Source organism: Thamnophis sirtalis, unplaced genomic scaffold (assembly GCF_051295495.1).
Source record: "Thamnophis sirtalis isolate CommonGarterSnake01/CBP01778 unplaced genomic scaffold, rThaSir2_p1.2 scaffold_5, whole genome shotgun sequence".
Classification (NCBI taxonomy): Eukaryota; Metazoa; Chordata; class Lepidosauria; order Squamata; family Natricidae; genus Thamnophis; species Thamnophis sirtalis.
In genome coordinates, this window is record NW_028261385.1 from 69,983,479 (window position 1) to 70,004,609 (window position 21,131).

Genomic DNA, 21,131 nt, shown 5'->3' on the forward strand with positions numbered 1-21,131 from the left:
ATTGCTCATGAACTGTAAATACGATAGTCCAGATCAAGATAACTGAATTGACCTCAGTTACCTTCGATGAATCCCAGAAGGGTGTGGCTAGCTGACGAGTGCTAAATAGCTTGAAATAGATCTATACTAGTCTCCCTTTATTTCTTTGTCAATAAATATAAATTTAACACAAAAATAGCGTGTTGCAAAAGCAACTGCCTCTGAAGGCTCCTGGATTGGGTCTGAAAGGGGAAAGCAGAAGCAGTATGCTCCGTCCCATATTTTGGTAAACCAGGTTGCCCTGATTTAAAAACACTTTACTGTACCTCCTGTAAGTTTTTGAGCCAATGGGCTAAAAGGTGCTAATAAATTACATGCTAGGAGACCTTCCAATAAAGGCATGCATCATCATTTTCACAAATGTACATGAATTTGACATACTGTCATTTCACAGACATGGCACTATTATATTAATATTTACCTTACTCTGTCTTTAGGAGCTGAACGAGCTGCCAAGTACCTCTTTTTTTTTTTACTTAACATTCTGCGTGTTACTTATTCATGCTTGATTTAGTTTTTATTGTGAGTCGATCACTCTTGGATTTATTCATTCATTCAATATCTGCCTCTGGGCCTAGTTACCAGGTTCCCCATTAGAGTCTTTAATTGGTCAGCTTATACCAACTTTATACACAAAAGAGATTTTGAAACCAAGTTTATTTCCACTGCTTTCCCAATTTAAAATTTGATTTAAAACTTGATACTATGTTATTGTATATCTAACTTTTAAGAAATGAGTATGATTTCCCAGTTCTTTAAAACATAGTCTGTATAAGATTAAAGTAATACCATTATTACCATTATTGTTCTTAAGAGATGGTTTCCTGGTGTGGGAAGATGAGAGGCCAATTTCATGATTTATTTGTAGTCTAAAAATTAAGCTTAACCTTGGAAAGGGGACAAATTATAAATGCATTTATAATTACTATAAAGTATTTTTTTATTTCTTTCTGTTTAATAATCATTTTTCTTTTACTTTTGTTTACTTTCTTTTTTCTTTGAATTGGTATTGTTTTTAGTTGTAAAAAACCTTTGTAAAAAAAAGGTTAAAAACTTAATTTTTTAAAAAAGCTAACCCAATAGGATAAAATGATAAATTGAGGCTGGATCAGATGATCTCATCCACTGTCCATCCCATATAATAAAATGGAACACACACCGAATCATCTTCCCATGTGGTGGTGTAATATTTCATTGGAAGAACAAAGGGAGAACCTTGTTGTGTAATCTGTGCATGTTGAGTTGTGTGAGTTCTAGTCCTGCCTTAGTTGTGTAATCCAGCTGGGGGACCTTGGACCACTCCCCCTCTCTCAACCCAACCCACCTTCTTGTTGTGAGAAAATAGGAGGAAGAAGGAATATTGTGCATGTTTGCAACCTTGAATGACTTATAAAGGCAGGATTAAACTATAATATGTAGGTAAGTGAGTAGATACATATGAGGGAGGGAGGGAGAGAGAGAGAATGAGAATTATATGTTCTATAAGGGTATTATAAATTAACTGGAGAAAATATGCCCCCCAATCAGAAGTGGGATTCACTTACCTTCCCTACTTGCTTCACTTGCACACACATCGTCTGCGCATGTGTACCGCCTTCTGCGCATGCACAGTGCTCATGCATCATGTTGGAGCAGATGGGCGGAGCTGCGGCTACTGGTTCTCCCGAACTGGAGAGAACCTGCTGAAGACTACCTCTGCCCCCATTGCTATGCTAAAAGAGAGAGAGCCTTCCATTACTGATCATAATAAAATTAGAATTACAAGAATTGAAATTAGAATGACTACATTTGATACAATTTCTTACATTTCAGTGTAAATAAATATGAAAAAATAGTAAATGACTGCAGAATTAGTGAGTTCCAATAAATAACAATTCAGCTGAACTGTTTTTATTTTGCTGTTCACCTGATCTCCACCCTATCCATCCCCACAAGGAAAGGCTAGACCAACCCTAGAAAAGAATATTTTAGTGGTAGAAGGGCATTAAAATTTTTAACAACAAAAAAAGGCTAAGAAAGCATCGGTTTATATTTAATCCACCTGGGTTACCACCTCTAACTTACAAATACTACAGAGAAGAGCCAAAAACAACATGGCATGGCATGTGCATACCGTGAGATTGCAATTTATTTTTATGATTGTAATGTTGTTTTTAACACTATTATTATGTAAGTCACCGCAAATTACTTTTGTGACGGAGGCAGCATAGGGATTGATTAAAAACATACAAATCTAACTACACATCTACACACCCTGGAAGTAGATTGTGACTGTCTTGGCACGTCCCATGCAGAGAAGGGTTTATGGAATATCTGAGAGGTTTGAATAGAATAAGATTTATAGAGAGGAAAGATTAGAGGGGGAACACTGGCCATTTTAGTGATCTTTAGTGGTCAGTGAACTGTTTAAAAATGAAGAGCAAGGAAAATATTTTTTTTAACTCCACCTCTTGCTGCTGCTCTTCAGCCTCAGTCAGTCCTAAGGCCAGTTTAACCAAGCATTAAGCTTTAACTAAAGGACTCTTCCCTTCCTACTATGTCCTATCCTCTCCACCAGAGGTGGGTTGCTGCTGGTTTGGCCCGGTTCAGCCGAACTGGTACTGGAATTCAGGCCTGGATCACAGATACGGCAGCCACCCAAGCCTGACACGCCTCTGAACCGCTTGCCATTTTGAATTTTAGTGTCTGCATGTGCGCAGTTCACTGAAAATTGTTCTGCACATGTGCACAGAACAATTTACATAGAACAGTGCATGCATAGCACGTGTCTGGTGCACATGTCCATGCGCAGTGCGTGTTGAGAACCGGCAGTAACGACGGCAGCAATCCACCCTGCTCTCCACATAGGATACATGAACACACTTATGATTGTAGATTGGCTTCCAATTACCATTTTGAGTGAAATGCTTGTGAGCCAGAACAGTTTTTAAAAGCTGAAATTAATCTTTCTCTCAAGTCTGCCATGCGGACTGTCTTGTTTCTTCTATTGACAAGCTTATCCTCCTTCCCTCCCTCCCTCTCTCACTTATTTACTTACTACCTACCTACTTATTTACTATATTTATAGGCTGCCTATATACCCAAATCCAAGATGGCAGCATGCGTAGACACTGTGGCTTTGAGCTCCTGGTGTCACAGTGGAGTGTATAATGGATTGCAGCAGTGAGGCTAAAACAAATTTCGTTGTATACATGACAATACAATGACAATAAAAGCTATACTATACTACTACTATCTCCCTGTAGAAGCGATTATGACATTCCAGAAGACCGTGATTGTTCAGTATCATCTTTTATTTCAAAGTATTTGCATACTTTTTGCAAATTGTGTGTGTGTGTCTGTGTGTGTGTTGTGTCTGTGTTGTGTCTGTGTGAAAGAGACAGACAGAGAGACAGAGACAAATCAGAGAAATGTGATATAACATTGGTGCCAACTTTTGTGTTGTATTTTCTTTCAGATATTTATAAACAATGAATGGCACAATTCAGCCAGTGGCAAAAAATTTCCTGTCTATAATCCTGCAACAGGAGAGAAAATTTGTGAGGTGGAAGAAGGAGATAAGGTAAGCATTTAATCTTTGCTGTGTCATGGATTTCCTTTCCAGACTTTCCTTTCCAGGGTGACTAAAACTGGAACACCTATTTATTTGCATTTCCATATTTAAGCTAACCCATAATTCATCTCCTCAAGTTTCTGAACTAAATATAGCAAAGACACATGCAGAGAGAGGGTTAATACTTGGAAGGCTTCTCAGTCATAAATAAGCTTTCAACAGTACCAACACTTCCATAATTCTGTTGGATGCAAAATGATATCCTAGTTAATCAAACTGATGGTTAATTTGGCTTTTCAAGCAGGTTCTGGACCAAGTTGATTTGTCATCCTGCTTGAGTGGTTGCTGGGATTTTCTTTTTCTGTGCATCTACATGTGGCATTTTGTGTTTCATGGGGTTTGTTAACAGCAACTTTAAGATGTGGGGATTTCAACTTTCAAAATTCTCCAACCAGCATGGGAGTTGAAGTCCTCACATCTTAAAAGTTGCCAGGTTTGAAAAAAACAAATCTATTGTACGCTGCCCTAGAATCATTTCTGATTTAATGGCCTTATCAATTAAATAAATTAATACTAACTATTGTGAATAGATTGCTAACAAGCAATCGCTTCCTTCATTCAAGAAGTGAACTTCCCTTCCCATCTCATACTCCCACCAGACAGGACTGCTAAACTTGATAAGTAAAGAAAACCTAAGCACAGCCAAGAAAAGCTAAGACCATTATTACAACTATTGTTTTCTGTTGTTGCTGCTGTTAGTTGTGAAGTCGTGTCCATCCCATCGCGACCCCATAGACAACGTTCCTCCAGGCCTTCCTGTCCTCTACCATCTTCTGGAGTCCATTTCAGCTCACGTCTACTGCTTCGGTGACTCCATCCAGCCACCTCATTCTCTGTCGTCCCCTTCTTCTTTTGCCCTCAGTCTTTCCCAGTATTAGGCTCCCTTCTCATTAGGTGGCCAAAGTATTTGAGTTTCATCTTCAGGATCTGGCCTTCGAAAGAGCAGTCACGATTGATCTCCTCTAGGACTGACCGGTTTGATCGCCTTGCAGTCCTAGGGACTCGCAGGAGTCTTCTCCAGCACCATAATTCAAAGGCCTCAATTCTTTGGTGCTCAGTCTTTCTTATGGTCCAACTTTCACAGCCATACATTGCAACTGGGAAAACTATAGCCTTGACTATATGCACTTTTGTTGGCAGGGTGATGTCTCTGCTTTTTAGTATGCTGTCTAAATTTGCCATAGCTTTCCTTCCCAGGAGGAAGCATCTTTTAATTTCTTGGCTGCAGTCACCATCTGTGGTAATCTTTGAGCCCAGGAAAATAAAGTCTGTCACTACCTCCATTTCTTCTCCATCTATTTGCCAGGAATTGAGAGGGCCGGATGCCATGATCTTAGTTTTCTTAATGTTGAGTTTCAAGCCAACTTTTGCACTCTCTTCCTTCACCCACATCAAGATGCTCTTTAGTCCCTCTTAACTTTCTGCCATTAGAGTGGTATCATCTGCATATCTGAGATCTTTGATACTTCTCTCGGCAATCTTAATTCCAATTTTTGATTCATCTAGCCCCGCCTTTCTCATGATGTGCTTTGCATATCTGACGACTGAGCATCACCAGATCTGGGCTGCAGAAATCTGAAACACCATGAGAAGGAGCATAAAGACTTTTGTGAGAAGTTTTTTTGCTGTCGTTTAGTGATGACAGCCCATATAGAGTAGCCTCTTTTTTTTGCAGCCCGTATATAGTAGCCTTTCTCAAGTGCACAAAAGTTGTTTTCTTGCTTTTGCTGGATGGATTGGGCAGACTGCTGGAAATGGACATTTTCTTCCTTTGATAGGTGATGTTTAGTGTCCAGGACAATCCCAAAATATGGATTGTCTTAACAAACAGAGAATGTATGTTTAACTTATCTTTGGTTTTAACCTTGTTTCTAATCCTTAAGGCTAGAGGGAAGAAGGAACCCCTGATAATATAGGAAGGTCCAAATTTGGAAAATCAAATTTATATGAATCTATAAGTTCTGGTTTGATTGCAAAAGTGATTGAAGTCTCAGCAATGGGGCTCCTGTCTGTCCTGACCCATATAGAGGACAAAACTCTCTGTCTGATGAAAGCCGTATGTTAATTTTTTGAGTAGTGAAAGTCATTTAGAAAGTATGCTCTTTGCATTCAGTCCAAAGATTCCTTTTAGAAGCATTTTTAAAACTTCACATTTGTTTAGTGCTGACTGACCTCCCCTTGTAATGTCAACTGAATCATGTGCCCATATTCAGGAGTACTTTTTAAAGAGAACAAAGATATGGTTATTATGCAGTTCATTTTATCATCTCCTCTTAAATTTTTAAAAAATGGTATTGCAAATGAAATCACTTGCTATTTCATCTGCCTCCAGTTCAATAATGCAATGTGTTACAATAATTTAGATATTGTTGTTGTTTCATAAAAGGTTTAACAATTTGAGAAAGTGACCATTCCGGTTAATTTCTATTAAATGTGTTTTTTCAAATATCTGTGTTAATTTATTCAAATTTGTTATAGTCACCCAACTCTGATGGACTCTGGTTAGTATAGAAAAAAAATATTAAAAAACAGACAAAACATAAAAATGCAGAGATTCCTGTGTATACAGAGGAAGCCCAAACACAGAGAGGCCAAACTAAAATGATCCTAAAAACAATAGAAAGCAAACAAAATGCCCTACCCCCAAATACAATAATACATTAACCCAAGGCTCGAGACCAACACTTTTCAAAACCTCGGAGAGAATGCTCTGCCCTTTTCTCGGGGGGGGGGATGCTCTTTTGGGAAAGTGGGGGAAGAGAAGGCACGTTGGTCCTGCAAGATAACAATATTTAATAGAGGTACCTGAAGCACATCCACTGTGAGGTGCAAAGAATCAGGAGTATTGGTTGAGTTGCATCATAGAGCATTTATTCAAGCCTATACTTAAGAATCTGGTCGATTTAAGTTCAACACTAATTTGGTACCAGATAAGGGTCAACTGGGACGCAGGACGCTGTAGCTCAGTGGCTAAGACTCTGAGCTTGTCGATCAAAAAGGTCGGCAGTTCAGCGGTTTGAATCCCTAGCACTGCGTAACGGAGTGAGCTCCCATTATTTGCCCCAGCTTCTGCCAACCTAGCAGTTTGAGAGCATGTACAAATGCAAGTAGAAAAATAGGAACCACCTTTGATGGGAAGGTAACAGCGTTCCATGCGCCTTTGGCATTTAGTCATGCCGGTCACATGACCATGGAGACGTCTTTGGATAGTGCTAGCTCTTCGGCTTTGAATCAGAGATAAGCCCGCCCCCTAGAGTTGGGAACGACTAGCACATATGTGCAAGGGGAACCTTTACCTTAAGGGTGAACCGAATTCAGGTGGGGCTAGACTTAGAACACTTCTGGAATGCAGTAACTCTAAGCTGATAATGTGTTTAACTCCACTTCCCACAGCTCTGCCTGCTCTCCTCAAAATCCATTGCCAGAACATATTTGAAAGTAGAAACCATTGAAGGGAAGCAGTCTCAGATACCCATATCCTAAGCCATATAGTGTTGCTAATAATGATTGCTAATAACTAAATTGTTTTCTGAAGCGCACAAATCTACAAATCATACAAATTAATGTAAACTCCAGATTCTAGCTTTTAATAGATGAACTGATAAATTTTAGGACTTCGATCTGTGCTTACAATTGATACCACAAAGGATTATTCATTTCAGAAGACAGGTTTTTTTCTTGCTCCGAAAATCAAATTATAAGGGAAATAAATACATGGGATTGTGAAATAAACCATTTCACCCAGTTTGTTCATTCAAGCACTAGGAAATATTTAAGCATGATTATGTTTTTAAATAGTCATTTAAAGAAAAAAATGCAATCTTAACGTCTTTTTCCAAAAGGCAACTGAATATTCTTGGGGTTTTTTTTTCCTTTGAAAAATGTTTTACATCTCCTCCAAGAAGCTTCTTTGGTTCAGTTCTTAGATAAGAACCAAAATGTTTTTTTTCCCCAAAAGGAAAAAAACAAGAAAGTCCAGTTGCCGGTTTGAAAAAGCACCTTTGAGACAACTACGACCTAGATGATTGAGAATCTCCATAGACATTTAGATGACAATCCCATACGTGTCCTGCTGATTTAAGAGTACTGTAAACTACCATAATATTATTGTTGATAAGTCTCATTAAAAACTGAATAATAAGTGTAGTAATTTGTTTATTTCCACTTGTATGGACTTCTGTTATTTAGCACCATGGAGCTTAATGATCGTTCTTTCACCAACTAGATTTAATTTTAATTTTCTACCATGAAATTAATTCATGAACAGCATGCTGTGGATTTGCTAAAATGTTTGCTAAAAGGGAAAAGTGTGTTTTTCTTTGTACAGTTTTCAGTAGGAACACAGTTTTTCAATATTATTCAGTGAGATAACAATTGTATGCCTTATCAAAATTGTTAGCAGATCTGTTATACTTGAAAGCCAGTCTGGTGTAATGATTAAAGCATCAGGCAAGAAACCAGGACATTGCGAATTCTAGTTTTACCTTGGTATGAAGCCAACTTGGGTAGCCTTTGGCCAGTTACTTTCTCTGCATCTTAGGAAGAAGGCAATGTCAAACCACTAATGAAAAACCTTGCCAAGAAAACTGTAGGGACTTGTCCACGCAATCTCTGAGAATTGGACATGATTGAATGGAAGAAAATGCTACCCTTACTTATATCTTCTGGAGAACGAAGAAAATGTTCATGTGTACTAATGATAGCATTAAGAAAGGACAATTGTGTTGACTTCCTGGGAGGAGCCTACTGGTGGAGGCAGCAAAAAATCAGCTGCCTCCGAATTCCTGGCTACGTACCTGTTTAGAGGATCTTCCATCTGACGTCTTATCAGGTTTTCTTATCCTTCAGGCAAGAAGGAAAGAAGAAACTGTTTTGCTGGCAAATGCTCTTCGATTTTTGCAGCTTTTGTGCTTGCAAGGAAAGGGGGGCTAGCCCAAGGCAGAACGGCTGTCCGTGCTGGGAACTTCAAACTGCCTTGTGCAGGACAAAGTAGGTCTCTCCCACTCTGCTCTAAGTTTTGTTTGATTTATTCTTATCACGAGCTGGATCCGTTTACTGTGGACAATAATTGCTTATCAATATTTTAGCTTCTTTTTTTTTTCTCCTCCGAAAAATTATTTACTCAGAGGCTTCTAAAATGGCGCTGAGTAGGCTGGTTTCTCCGGTAATAACGAACACTTTCTGCTAATCCTCACAAGAATTCAAAACAAAAGAGATAGCTTATCACTTGTTTTGGTTTCACAATAGAAGAATTTTACTCCTTCATTAACCTTGCTTATTTGGAAGTTAAATGGTGATGAATCTGCTGAATGGTCTTGTTACAATGTTTACTCACTGAAAGTTTTGCCAAGCCTTAAACTTCAAAATAAAAGCCTCTTTATTTAAAGCTGCATATTTAGGCACTAGAGTTTTATTAACTGCAGGCAGATAAATTTTGAAATGGCCTCAAAACCAAATATTAACTTGAAGTCGTCACCCTCTACTTCCAGGGGCACATCCTTAGTGCCTGGCACAAAGCTGCAGCCTCCGCTTCCTACGCCCCCTGCTGGGGATGTGTTAACGAAAGAATTTTTCCTGAGTAATCTAAGCGAGGCTCTTAATGCACAGACAATTAAAATGGAAGATAAATTTAGAGATAATAGAGAGGAGAGAAAAGAGGAAATAAAAGAAATGAAAGAAGAAATTAAAAGTGAAATAAAAGGACTTAAACAGGAGCTGTATGAGAAATTTGAGGCTAAGGTTGATAAAATTAGAGACGACATGCTGAGTCTTGTAACTGTATTAACAGAACATATTTCTGGAGTGGAAGATACTCTAGAGGTTCTTAATGATGCCAATGCTAACTTGACAGTGAAAACAGAGGTGGTGGAACAAAAAGTGGAAAATGCTGAAAAAGAAATTATTATGATACAGTACCGACAAATGGAGTTCGCATTAAGAGTAAGGGGGCTGCGTGAGGAGAAACAGGAGAACCTGAAACAGATCCTATCGGAAGCTTTTGACCGCCTGATGGGAAGACCAGGGACCAATCAAGATTGGCGAATTGACAAAGCTTACCGCGTTAACTCCTGGCTGGCAAAGCAGAAGCAGCTTCCTCGAGACATAGTTATATATTTTACTACAAGAGAGTTTAGAAATATGGTACTGCAAGCATCTTATAACACTAAGCTTCAAATTGGCGGTCAAGACCTGGCTGTTTTGAAAGAGATACCACCTCAAATGTTAAGAGCCAGAAGAGACTACGCTTTTTTGGTCGAAGAACTCAGAAATCGTCAGATACAGTATAGATGGGATGCACCATTTGGCATCATATTTACATTTGATAAGCAAAGATACCGCCTCAACGCTGTATGGAAAGCCCGAGATTTTTATTATAATATATTGAAGGCCGGACACCCTGCACCATCTGGACCTAGAGAAAGACCACAAGAAGGACAGGATAGACAGCAAACTATACAACCACCAGACAAGATGGAGCATCTCTCTTCTCTAGAAGTGCAAGGTGCTATGGAACCAAGACCTAGCCGCATGACTACTAGACGCATGGAGAAACAAGCTAAAAAGCAACAGCATCAACAATCATCGGCCATCGATCAAGGATCTACAACAACAAATCTGGAAGCAATGGGAGGAGCTAGACCTAAGGTTAAACAGGCCGTGCAGGAAGCTCTAAAAATGCTTCAACCAACCAAAGATGACAACTAAGATTTTAACATGGAATGTTAACGGACTGAACTCTCCACAGAAGAGGAAGAAAATATTTCATTATCTCAAACAGTTTAAGAACGATGTAATTTGTTTGCAAGAAACTCATATCAAGTCAACTGATCAAAAATATTTGATTAACTCAAAACTTGGTCAACATTTTGTAGCTTCTGCTATGGAAAAGAAGAATGGTATAGTTGTATACTTAAGAAAAGACATGAAAGCTGAATTAATAGAAGCAGATCCCTTCGGAAGATATATTGCTTTAGACTTAATCTTAGAAGGGAAAAAGACATTACTTTTGGGAATTTATGCTCCCAATCAACAGCAAGATAGATTCTATAGAAATCTTCATGCTAAATTAGTTCAATGGGACTATAGTTCCTGTATACTATTGGGTGACTGGAATGGAGTGATAGACACTAAGAAAGATAAGAAGATTTCCCGCCTAAATACCAAGATGCGAGCAAAGTTACCCAAATCTTTCTTTGACATTATGGATGATTTTGAATTGAGAGATATTTGGCGAGAAAGAAATGCAGAGGAATGTGACTTCACTTTCTTCTCGGACAGGCATCAATCCCTCTCAAGGATTGATTTTATTCTAACCACTAATGATTTGCTTTCTAGGGTCAAGAAAACAAAGATTGCAGCTAGGATCCTTTCGGACCATAACCCAGTTTGGATGGAGTTGGGAAGGGTAGTGCAGGCAAGAAGGTCTTGGAGATTGAATGAAAACTTATTTAGATATGAAAAGTATATTAATGATTGTAAAAAATTACTATCTGAATATTTTGTTTTGAATATGAATAAGGGTACATCTATGGAATTTGTATGGGACGCAAGCAAAGCGTATATGAGAGGAGTTTTGATGAATATAAATAAAACACATAGAAATAAGCAAGGGTTAAAACGAACAGAACTGGAAGAGGAAATTAAGAGAAAAGAGCTGGAGTTAACAATGAACCCAGACGATACAAAGGTTAAGGAAGCTATTAACATATTAAAATCTCAATTTGACATGTTGATCTCTGACCAGGTGGCTACTAATCTATTATATGCAAAACACAATACTTTTTGTAATGCAAACAAACCTGGCAGATGGTTAGCTTATCAGATTAGGAAAAAAAGGAAAACTCGAAATATATCTAAACTGATTTACAGAGGGAAGGAGGTGTTTCAACAGGAAGAGATTCAAAAGGCTTTCTGGGAATTTTTTACAGAACTGTATAAAGGGGATAAAATTAATGGTTTAGACATAGACAAATATTTAGACAAAGAGAAAATACCTTCAGTTAGAGAAGAACACAGGCAAAAATTGAATCAACCAATAACCTCGGGGGAAATCCTGCAGGTAATTAAGCAATTAAAGTCAGGGAAAGCACCAGGTACAGATGGCTTGACAGCGGTTTACTATAAAAACTTACAGTTAGAAATGGTAGAACCTCTTAGAGAATTATTTAATATGATTCAAATCGAAGGTAAAGTTCCTCCATCTTGGAAGACAGCGTTTATATCTTTGATACCCAAAGAAGATCAAGATACTACTCAACCCAAAAATTATAGACCTATTTCATTACTGAATGTAGATTATAAAAATTTTACTAAAATATTAGCAAATAGGTTAATGTTGGTCATTCAACAATTGATACATACGGACCAAACAGGTTTTATACAAGGGAGACAGATGAAAAGTAATGTTAGATTAATTATTAATGCATTAGAATATTTGGGAAAGAACAACCAGATTCCAGCTGCGTTTATATTTTTGGATGCTGAGAAGGCCTTTGATCGAGTTAACTGGCAATTTCTGTTGAAGATACTGCAAAAAATGCAGATAGGAGATAACTTTTTACAGTCAATTAAAGCAATATACCAACAGCAAACAGCACAAATCATAGTCAATGGAAGTCTAACAGACTCTTTTCAAATTGGAAAAGGTACAAGACAGGGCTGTCCTTTGTCCCCATTATTGTTTATTATAACTTTGGAAGTATTGTTGAATAAAATACGGGGCTTGGATGGTTTAAAAGGGATCAAGATTAGGCAGCAAGAATATAGAGTCCGCGCTTTTGCGGATGATTTGGTCATAATATTGGAACAACCGCAGGAATCTAGTATGGTTTTAATGAATATGATTAATCAATATGGTCAAGTGTCGGGCTTTAAAATAAACTTAGGAAAAACCAAAATATTAGCTATAAATATGAATATTAAACAAAAGGAAGAATTAGGAGTGATGCTAGGATGTGAGGTAGTTAAAAAAGTCAAATATCTTGGAGTTAACATTTTAACTTCAAATGGGAAACTATATAAGCATAATTATGAACCACTTTGGCATAGTATACAGACAGAGATGAAAAAATGGGAGAAATTGCACCTATCTTTGCTGGGTAGGATAGCGGCAGTGAAAATGAACATTCTACCAAAATTTTTATTTCTCTTCCAAATGTTACCTATATTAAAAAAAGATGTGAACCTTTTAGAATGGCAGAAGGGTATCAACAAATTTGTGTGGGCAGGAAAGAAGCCGAGGGTAAAGATGAAAATAATGCAAGATGTACATGACAGAGGAGGATTGAAACTACCTAATTTAAAACTATATTATGATGCAGTGGCATTATCTGTAATTAGTGATTGGATTCACTTAACCAATGATAGAATATTGAACATTGAGGGACACGATCTGCTATTTGGTTGGCATGCTTACTTGTTATTCAACAAAAAATTGGATAAGAACTTTAAAAGTCATATTTTAAGAAATGCTTTATTGCGGGTCTGGAAGAAATACCAATATAAATTAAATGACAAGATACCCATGTGGGCAATTCCTAGACACGCAATTGAAAATATGAATACAGCACAAAAACAGGACAGAATTACCTACAGACAGCTTCTTACCTCGGAAAGGGGGGTATTACAATTAAAATCTTTAGAGGTATTAAAAGAGGAGAAGGTAGTTCAAACATGGTTCCAGTATGGGCAATTACAGGCTAGGTGGAAAATAGATCAAAAAATTGGTTTTATTCAAGTTGAGGATAATCTGTTTAAACAAATAAGAGATCAAAGCTTAATGCATATAAAGAGGATATATAATGTATTAATACAGATGGATTCGGAAACAGAATTAGTTAAAGATTGTATGATAAAATGGGCTCAAAATATTGAGGAACCAATAATGTTGGATACATGGGAAAGAATTTGGGTAAGAAATGTGAAATTTACACAAGCTCAAAATCTGAGAGAAAATTTTTACAAGATGTTCTATAGATGGCATTTAGATCCTAAAAAGTTGGCTTCTATGTATCCGAATGTACAGCCTAAATGTTGGAGGTGTGGTTCTCTCGATGCTACATATTATCATATATGGTGGACCTGCCAAAAGGTTAAGGCATTTTGGATAAAAATATGGTGGGTCATGCAAAATGTTTTTAAAAGAAGGATAAAGTTTAGTCCTCAGTTATTTTTACTAGGTATATGTACTGACTTTACAGTGGTAGAGACCAATTTGATTCTGCACCTGATAACTGCAGCAAGACTGTTGGTGGCGCAATATTGGAAGAAGGAAGACTTGCCTACAATCCAAGAATGGACATTGAAAGTAACAAACTTAGCTGAAATGGCTAAAATATCGGCATATCTCAAAGATCATTCAAATGAGAGATATAAACGAGACTGGAAAAAATGGATTGACTATATACAAAATAAATATGGGACTAAGAAATTCCAGTTAGCCTATGCTTAAGATCAGAAATGATTTAAACTGTTAAAAGTCAGTTCAGTAAGAAGAAGCTAAGGTCAATCTAGAATGTCATTAATTTCTTTATTTCTTTTTTCTCAATAGATTTTAGACTGTGTTAGTTAAAAATCCATACCGGGTACGGGTTCTGGGAAGTCGGGGGGGGGGGGAAGGAGGAAGGGGGTGGGGGGGGTGGAGGGAGGGAGGGGTACACACACACAAAAAAAATGTACTTCAATGTCTTAATGACTGACAAATGATGACATATTTGTGTTGTTTTTTTTAAAGAAAATAAATAAATAAAAAGCCAGGTTTCAAAGATAAAAAAAAAAAAAAAAAAAAAAGAAAGGACAATTGTGTTGATGTGGGCGTTTGCAGAATTGTTGCTGTTGTGTACAATCACTAATAATCATGATCTGAAAAGTATTGATATGACATGTGTGAGGGTTTTTCCCCCCACAGGAAGACGTTGACAAAGCTGTTAAAGCAGCAAGGAAAGCATTTGAGTTTGGATCCTCCTGGAGGACAGCAGATGCTTCAGAAAGGGGCAGACTGTTGAGCAAACTGGCAGATTTAATTGAAAGAGACTCTCTTCTCTTGGCTGTAAGTCTAATATGCTGACTCTTAAGCAAACCTATCTTTTTAAGATGAGATTCTTTTGATGCCTTTGAATAACTCCAGTGAAATGATATAGTCTTGTTTTGAGAGAATTTAACCAACCAAAAGTCATAGTTCATTAGAAAAACCCACATGGTTTCCTTGTCAGAAAAGCTGGCCTATTGTGTTCAGCCAGTTATACAAGATAGATTAACATCTCCCTTGTCTTTCTTAAGCAAGACAGAAAAGTGACCCAGTGTGATAAGGTAACATTTCATCACTGCTACTGAAGAAAAATAATGAAGTGAAGAGGGCATCAGTTAATGCTCCTAGCATTAATTTGAAAACCAAGTTGTACCGAGGAGAGTCTCCAAATTTCTCCCAAGTAGCCTTTAGGTCAACCACAATTTTAGAAGAATGTTCAAAGTACAAGAATGTTGGATTTGTTTTGCTGCTTTCCTGCACAAGCCCATCTAGTTTGACACTGTTCACCCCAGAACTTGAGAACGAAAAGTTGAATCTTTGGTTCAAAGCCTTAATCTTTTTTTTTTTAAATCAACTATGCAGAGATTATCATCTCTCAAACAAGGAGGAAAAAATGGAGCAATTGAATGAATTCATTGACTTATTTCAAAGAACATGGGTGTATTCCAGATGAAAGAATGAAAATGATTGTGGAACCCATCCCAATGGGTTTAACCATTTCTTTTCCATTATTTGCTTAGCCCACAAAACCAAATTTGTGAATATAAAATACCCTGTTTCCCTGAAAATAAGACCTCCCCAGATAATAAGCCCAATTGAGCTTTTGAGCACATGAGCTAAAATAAGACCTCCCAAAAAATATTGCAACACACTAGCAACCATGAGGTGACCACGCTCACCACCTCCTGCACTTCAAAAATAATAAGACCTCCCCGAAAATAAGACCAAGTGCTTATTTAGGGGGTCAAAAGAAAATTAGACCCTGTCTTATTTTCAGGGAAGCATGGTAAATATATTCATTCAGCATAGTAAATATATTCATTCAGAAAGGACTGCGAAATAACATTTTCCAAACCGGCAATTTCAAGCAATATTGAATGGAGGGGCTATTAGAGAATGTCTATGTGTGATTTTTTTAAAAAAATAAATAAATTCATAGTTTACTTAAACTTTGGAAGCAGTCATTTGAAAAATCTGTTACACAGTCTTGACAGCTAAACTGTCATATCTAACTAAAGTGAATGAATAACCTAATGTACCGGTAGTAGTCTAAAAATGTGATAGAGGATTATGTCCTGGGGCTTAGTTAAAAATGCAAATTCTTTTCCTTTTTCCATAGAGTGAATTCCATTCTAGAAATAGTACTGGCAACATCTTCGAGTAAAATGATACAGCAAAAGCCAAACAAGGAGTTTGTTGGCTGGCTGCAGTCTTCTCTGAGATTAAACAAGTCCATTCTACAGCAAATACATGCTGATGACCACTATTCTTTGAGACATATATCAGTTAGATCAGTGGTCTCCAACCTTGGCAACTTTAAGACTTGTGGACTTCAACTCCCAGAGTCCCTCAGCCAGCAAAGCAAAGCTGACTGAGGAACTCTGGGAGTTGAAGTCCACAGGTCTTAAAGTTGCCAAGGTTGGAGACCACTGAGTTAGATAACTATCGTCAAAACAGCCACTCTAGAATTATTTTTTGGAAACCTCTCAAAGCTGCTGATTCAGTTCGATCTATACATTTCTGCAACATGATCATAATGCTCAGTTGCTTGTTCTGTCCCCTACTGAAGATAATCTTACTATCCCAATCCCATTCTTAAATCATCATGACCTAGTTACTGCAGTTCTTAATAAACCAGTGTTAAAGACAGTTACATTCTTTCATTTATTTACAATGACTAATTTTTTTAAGCCCTTCTTTGTTTCAGACAATGGAGAGTCTTAATGGGGGAAAGGTTTTTTCACACGCCTACCTAATGGACTTGGGTGGTTGTATCAACACTTTGCGTTACTTTGCTGGCTGGGCTGATAAAATCCAAGGACGTACCATCCCCATGGGTGAGTCACTCTGGACAAAGATGTCCATGAGATAAAGTTGGTTTAATGTGAATTAAAAGAAGCTTTGAGCAAAAGAACTTTTTCATCTGAGAAAAATGCATCCTTTAGAAATCTGTTACATAAAAGTATATTGGTAAAAGCTTTGTCAGTAAGGATTGTTTTGTTTTTTTCAATGTTGGTACATCTTGTATAATTCATTCCTGTAACTTTCCACCCTAACTGAAGTTCCTTCAGTTCCAAGAATTAGCAGGTTTTATTATAAATGCTTTGGTATTCTCTGTTTGTAAGAATACAATTATATTTTCATCACCAAGGGATGTTGCAGTCTGACAGATTGTATAACCAAACAAATTGAGCAATCTTTGGATTCTTTTTCACCTCAAGAGCCCAGCTTTTAAAAAGAACAATATCTAAGACTGCGGGAAATATGTTGTTTTTTTTACTTTAAACAACACACACACACACACACACACACACACACACACACACACACACAGTATAACAGACTCAGCCATGTAAATGACATCCATATGGAATTCATCTTAACATCCTGAGAAAAGGCCAAATCTTCACAGCCTTCCAGAAGACCAGAAAGGTCACAGCCTTCCTCTAAGTTGACCTCTAGTATCTTAGCCTTTTGAAATCCAAACTGGTTTTTTTTGTCACTTGTCCTAAATAAGAATTAGCTAAACTGGCTCCCCTCTCATTTTATATACATTGCAAGATTTACCTTCCAGTTATGTACTCCCTTTAATTCTTGAAGTCATTTGCAAAGGACAAGATATTATCTGGTCCAGGCACATTTCAAAGGATGTTAATTGCTGATCTTGAAACTAAATTTCTCAAATAACTAAATAAACTAAAGAACAGAAGAAAGAAATGAATTTGTCCATTTTTGTTTTTCTACATATCTAAACTTTCATTTGAACATATACACTAATATATACCAATAAGAACTTGCCAGCATTTATTTAGGCATTACAGGTTGCCCTCATTTGGTGAATACTTGTTCAGCAATCTAAGTTACAGAAATGCTGAACAAATAAATTTACAAAGGGTCTTCAAGGTTATGGCTGTTGGAGTATGCCTGTAGTCACACAGTTGTGATTCAGCGCTTGGCAACTGTCATTACAACAGTCACTACACCCTGCAGTCATGTGATCACCATTTACAGCCTTCAGGGCCGGCTTCCAACAAACAAAGTCAATGGGGAAGGCAGCAGGAAGTCAAAAGTTTGGACTCCCATGTCATTGTGTCATGTGACTTGTTTAATGTCTGCAGCCAAAACTGATGAACTGGCATCATAAAGTCAGGAACGTTCATACGATTTTGCGGCTTCATGATTTCGTCACCTAGTAAGTCCTAATTGCAGTCAGTAAGTGAGGATTACCTGTAAAGATGCAAACATTCAACAAATATACAAAGATTATTCTGAAGCTCCTCCATTTCTGCTGGCTAGCCAGTTTATGCTTTTTAAAAACGAAGGAAGAAGCTAGGCATCCCAATGAAAGAAAGGAAAGGAATATCAAAGTGCTTTTGAGCCCCTGATTTAAAAAGCTGGAAAAACCCCAGGGAAGCAATTGGAGAATTTTCCTTCTGATTATCTCGGATGAGTAGGTAAACAAGAGCAGATATATAAATTAAATTTAGAATTTTAATCTTAATTTTTCTATGTATGTTGCTATTTAAGCTTCCAAGGTATTTATCTTCTCTGAACAAGCTCCGCAGTTGCTTATTTTGTGCAATGAGAATCCCTCTGCAGCAGACTTTCCATTATCAGTTTTATATTTTCTATTGTTTTTTTTAAACAAGATCATTTTAAATTTCAATCTGTGATAAATGACAGTGTTTTTGCATTCTTTTTTCATTTTATTTTTTTAAAAGAATTTGATTTCATTTATTCCTTGTGAATTTGATCAATTGGGGAAGAAAAAGTGGTGGGTTATCTTGGCCCCACCACTTAATTCCACAGCATCAGGAGTTGACATGACAGAATTGAGGCTAACCCTAACCATTTTTTGCCCTCCCAGAGACTTAAGGAAAGCCTGGGGACGGCGAAAAACAAGACTTCCTGAAGTTCTGGAAGTTCAGAAATAGGCATGTTTCCGGCCATTTTTGCCCTCCCGGTGGCTTGAGGAAAACTACCCCCAGGCGCGGCGGGTCATGCGTGCATGCACAGGTGGGCGGGACGCATTGCATTGTGGGTGTGGGCATGCGTGCACATTTTCGGCACGCAAGGACAAAAAGCTTTGCCATCAATGCCCTATGCAGGTTTGTTTTATGGAAAAGTAAAGTTGCTGAAATTCTTTTTTTTCTTCTTTCTGTGTAACAGTTAAAGGGATGTTGACTGGCTCACCATCTCCACTGGCTTAAGTTTTATATTTGGTTATTATTGAATCTAGGCACATTTGTATTTTATTTGTTTGTATTATACTGTAGCAACAAGTCACAACTGCAACAGCCTATAGCAATTGCAGATTAACAGATTTGTTTTTACTTTTGCTATATCTTCTGTGCTTTCTTATTATTTTACCTAGATGGAAACTATTTCACATTCACTAGACATGAACCTGTTGGAGTCTGCGGACAAATCATTCCTGTAAGTATTGTGTATATTTAAAAAAAATAGTGTGTCTTTCATTTCACATAAATTGCCATTCATTGTTAAGTTTTTAATGTCCCAGAGGCTGTAATTAACAACAAATGGAACAATATGCATCAGTTTAATAGATTTAATTTAATTTTAATTTAACTTGAATTAAATTTTTGTCAATAAATACATAAACTGAGCTCCTGAATATTTAATAGCCTTTCCCTTTTATCTCATTAAAATTGTCATTTGCTTACAATTTTGGGGCTCCGGGGGACTACACATCCAGGCCCACCCAGTTGGGTACTCTTGAATTATGTGTTTATGGACAAAAATGCATATATGCATATCTACTTTAATTCCCAATAATCTGCTTTGTCGTATGAATTGAACTTAAGAGGTGTTGGCAGTTTCTCTAGATTGAAGACTGAGTGTATATTTATACTTTGAGTTAGATGTTTCTTCATTTAAACTAATTTGTTTAAGAATTAGGGCATGTTTTCACATTCCTGAAGCCACCTGCTGAGGAGAATGGGTTTGCTTGTTTATTTCCTGACTATGTAGACTGCTACAATCAGCTAATTTTAATTGATATACAATTCCCCCCAAATCACCATTTGGGTTTAGAAACAAACAATTAAGAGCATTTATAACACTGGAAATACAACAGAAACCAATTCATCATCTGGAGGGGTATTGATAAGGTTGCTGATGGCCACAAAAGCATTTCAAACTGATTGCACATTAGCAGAACTCCTCTTTCTGATATCTAAGAAAAGAATATACAACAAGAGTGTTATAGTATCTAAATAAAAGTGCCTCAGGCAGGAACTTTTGTGCTTCAGGCAACAAAAGAACTTAAATGGAAGGATGTAACAAACTTATAGTGTGCAAGCAGTGGTGGGAGCCTTCCGGTTTAACAACCGGTTTGGTGATCGCGTGCTCTGCACGCATGCACAGTTTTAATAAAACTTAACTTCCACGTTGCTTCTGGGGAGTAACACAGCTGAGGCATGGCAATCTGTTCTGCCGCGCAAATCAGATGAGAGGATATAGGTAAGTAAAGCGCAGGGGGAGGCGGGCGGGCCAACTTATCATCGGAGCAACTGGTTCACTCCCAGTTGATCGTCTGAGCTACCAGTTCATCCGAACCAGCTGAATCCCACCCTACAAGGATTCTGCTTGGCTAAAAGAGATTAACAGAATATTCCTGGCTAATTTGACTAATAAAAGCTCTGGGATCTTCAGTCCCAAAAACTTCAGAAAGCACCAGGCTAAGTAAAACTGATGCATCTGTCAACAACAAAACAGCAAACCTACCAAAAAAAACCTTCTCCCTGGTTCTTCCCTCCTGTCTACAATATACAACTCATTAGTAAAACTGTATAGAAATGTGTTGTGTTCTTGTTTTACGGGATGGGGAAACCTGGCTGATGATTTTATTTCATCAAGCTTTCCCAGGGGAAAGGAAAAAGTCTCCAGTAGTTTCTCAATGAATGAGACTCGCCATTAGCATGGATGTTGCTCTGCCTTTTCTCCATCCAATCATTGTTAAAGCTGATCTTCATAGATTTAGTTTTTCATTACTACAGATGGTGAGTGAAACTGTATTAGCAATATTGACCACCATGTGGCTTGCTCTACAATCTCCCTGAAATAGCTGTACTTGAGATGTTGTGTGTGTCTTTGTATGCATTTGATGTTAACAAAATTGTACAAAATAGACTTGAGAAGATATGTTTAAAAATTAGAACATTTTCTTCATGAAACCTCTAGCTCAGGTTAGATTCACAGATTAAATATGGT

At 37.4% G+C, this 21,131-nt stretch overlaps 1 protein-coding gene across 1 annotated transcript in view; it reads left to right on the forward strand.

Annotated features, from left to right (window-relative positions):
- ALDH1A1 (aldehyde dehydrogenase 1 family member A1) overlaps positions 1 to 21,131 on the forward strand; it is a 59,272-nt gene that overhangs the window by 19,131 nt on the left and 19,010 nt on the right. Inside the window, exons 3-6 of the mRNA XM_087715988.1 lie at positions 3,497 to 3,601; positions 14,559 to 14,699; positions 16,606 to 16,735; positions 19,273 to 19,334. Of these exons, the coding sequence (XP_087572114.1) occupies positions 3,497 to 3,601; positions 14,559 to 14,699; positions 16,606 to 16,735; positions 19,273 to 19,334 (438 nt within the window). The remainder of the gene's footprint in view (positions 1 to 3,496; positions 3,602 to 14,558; positions 14,700 to 16,605; positions 16,736 to 19,272; positions 19,335 to 21,131) is intronic.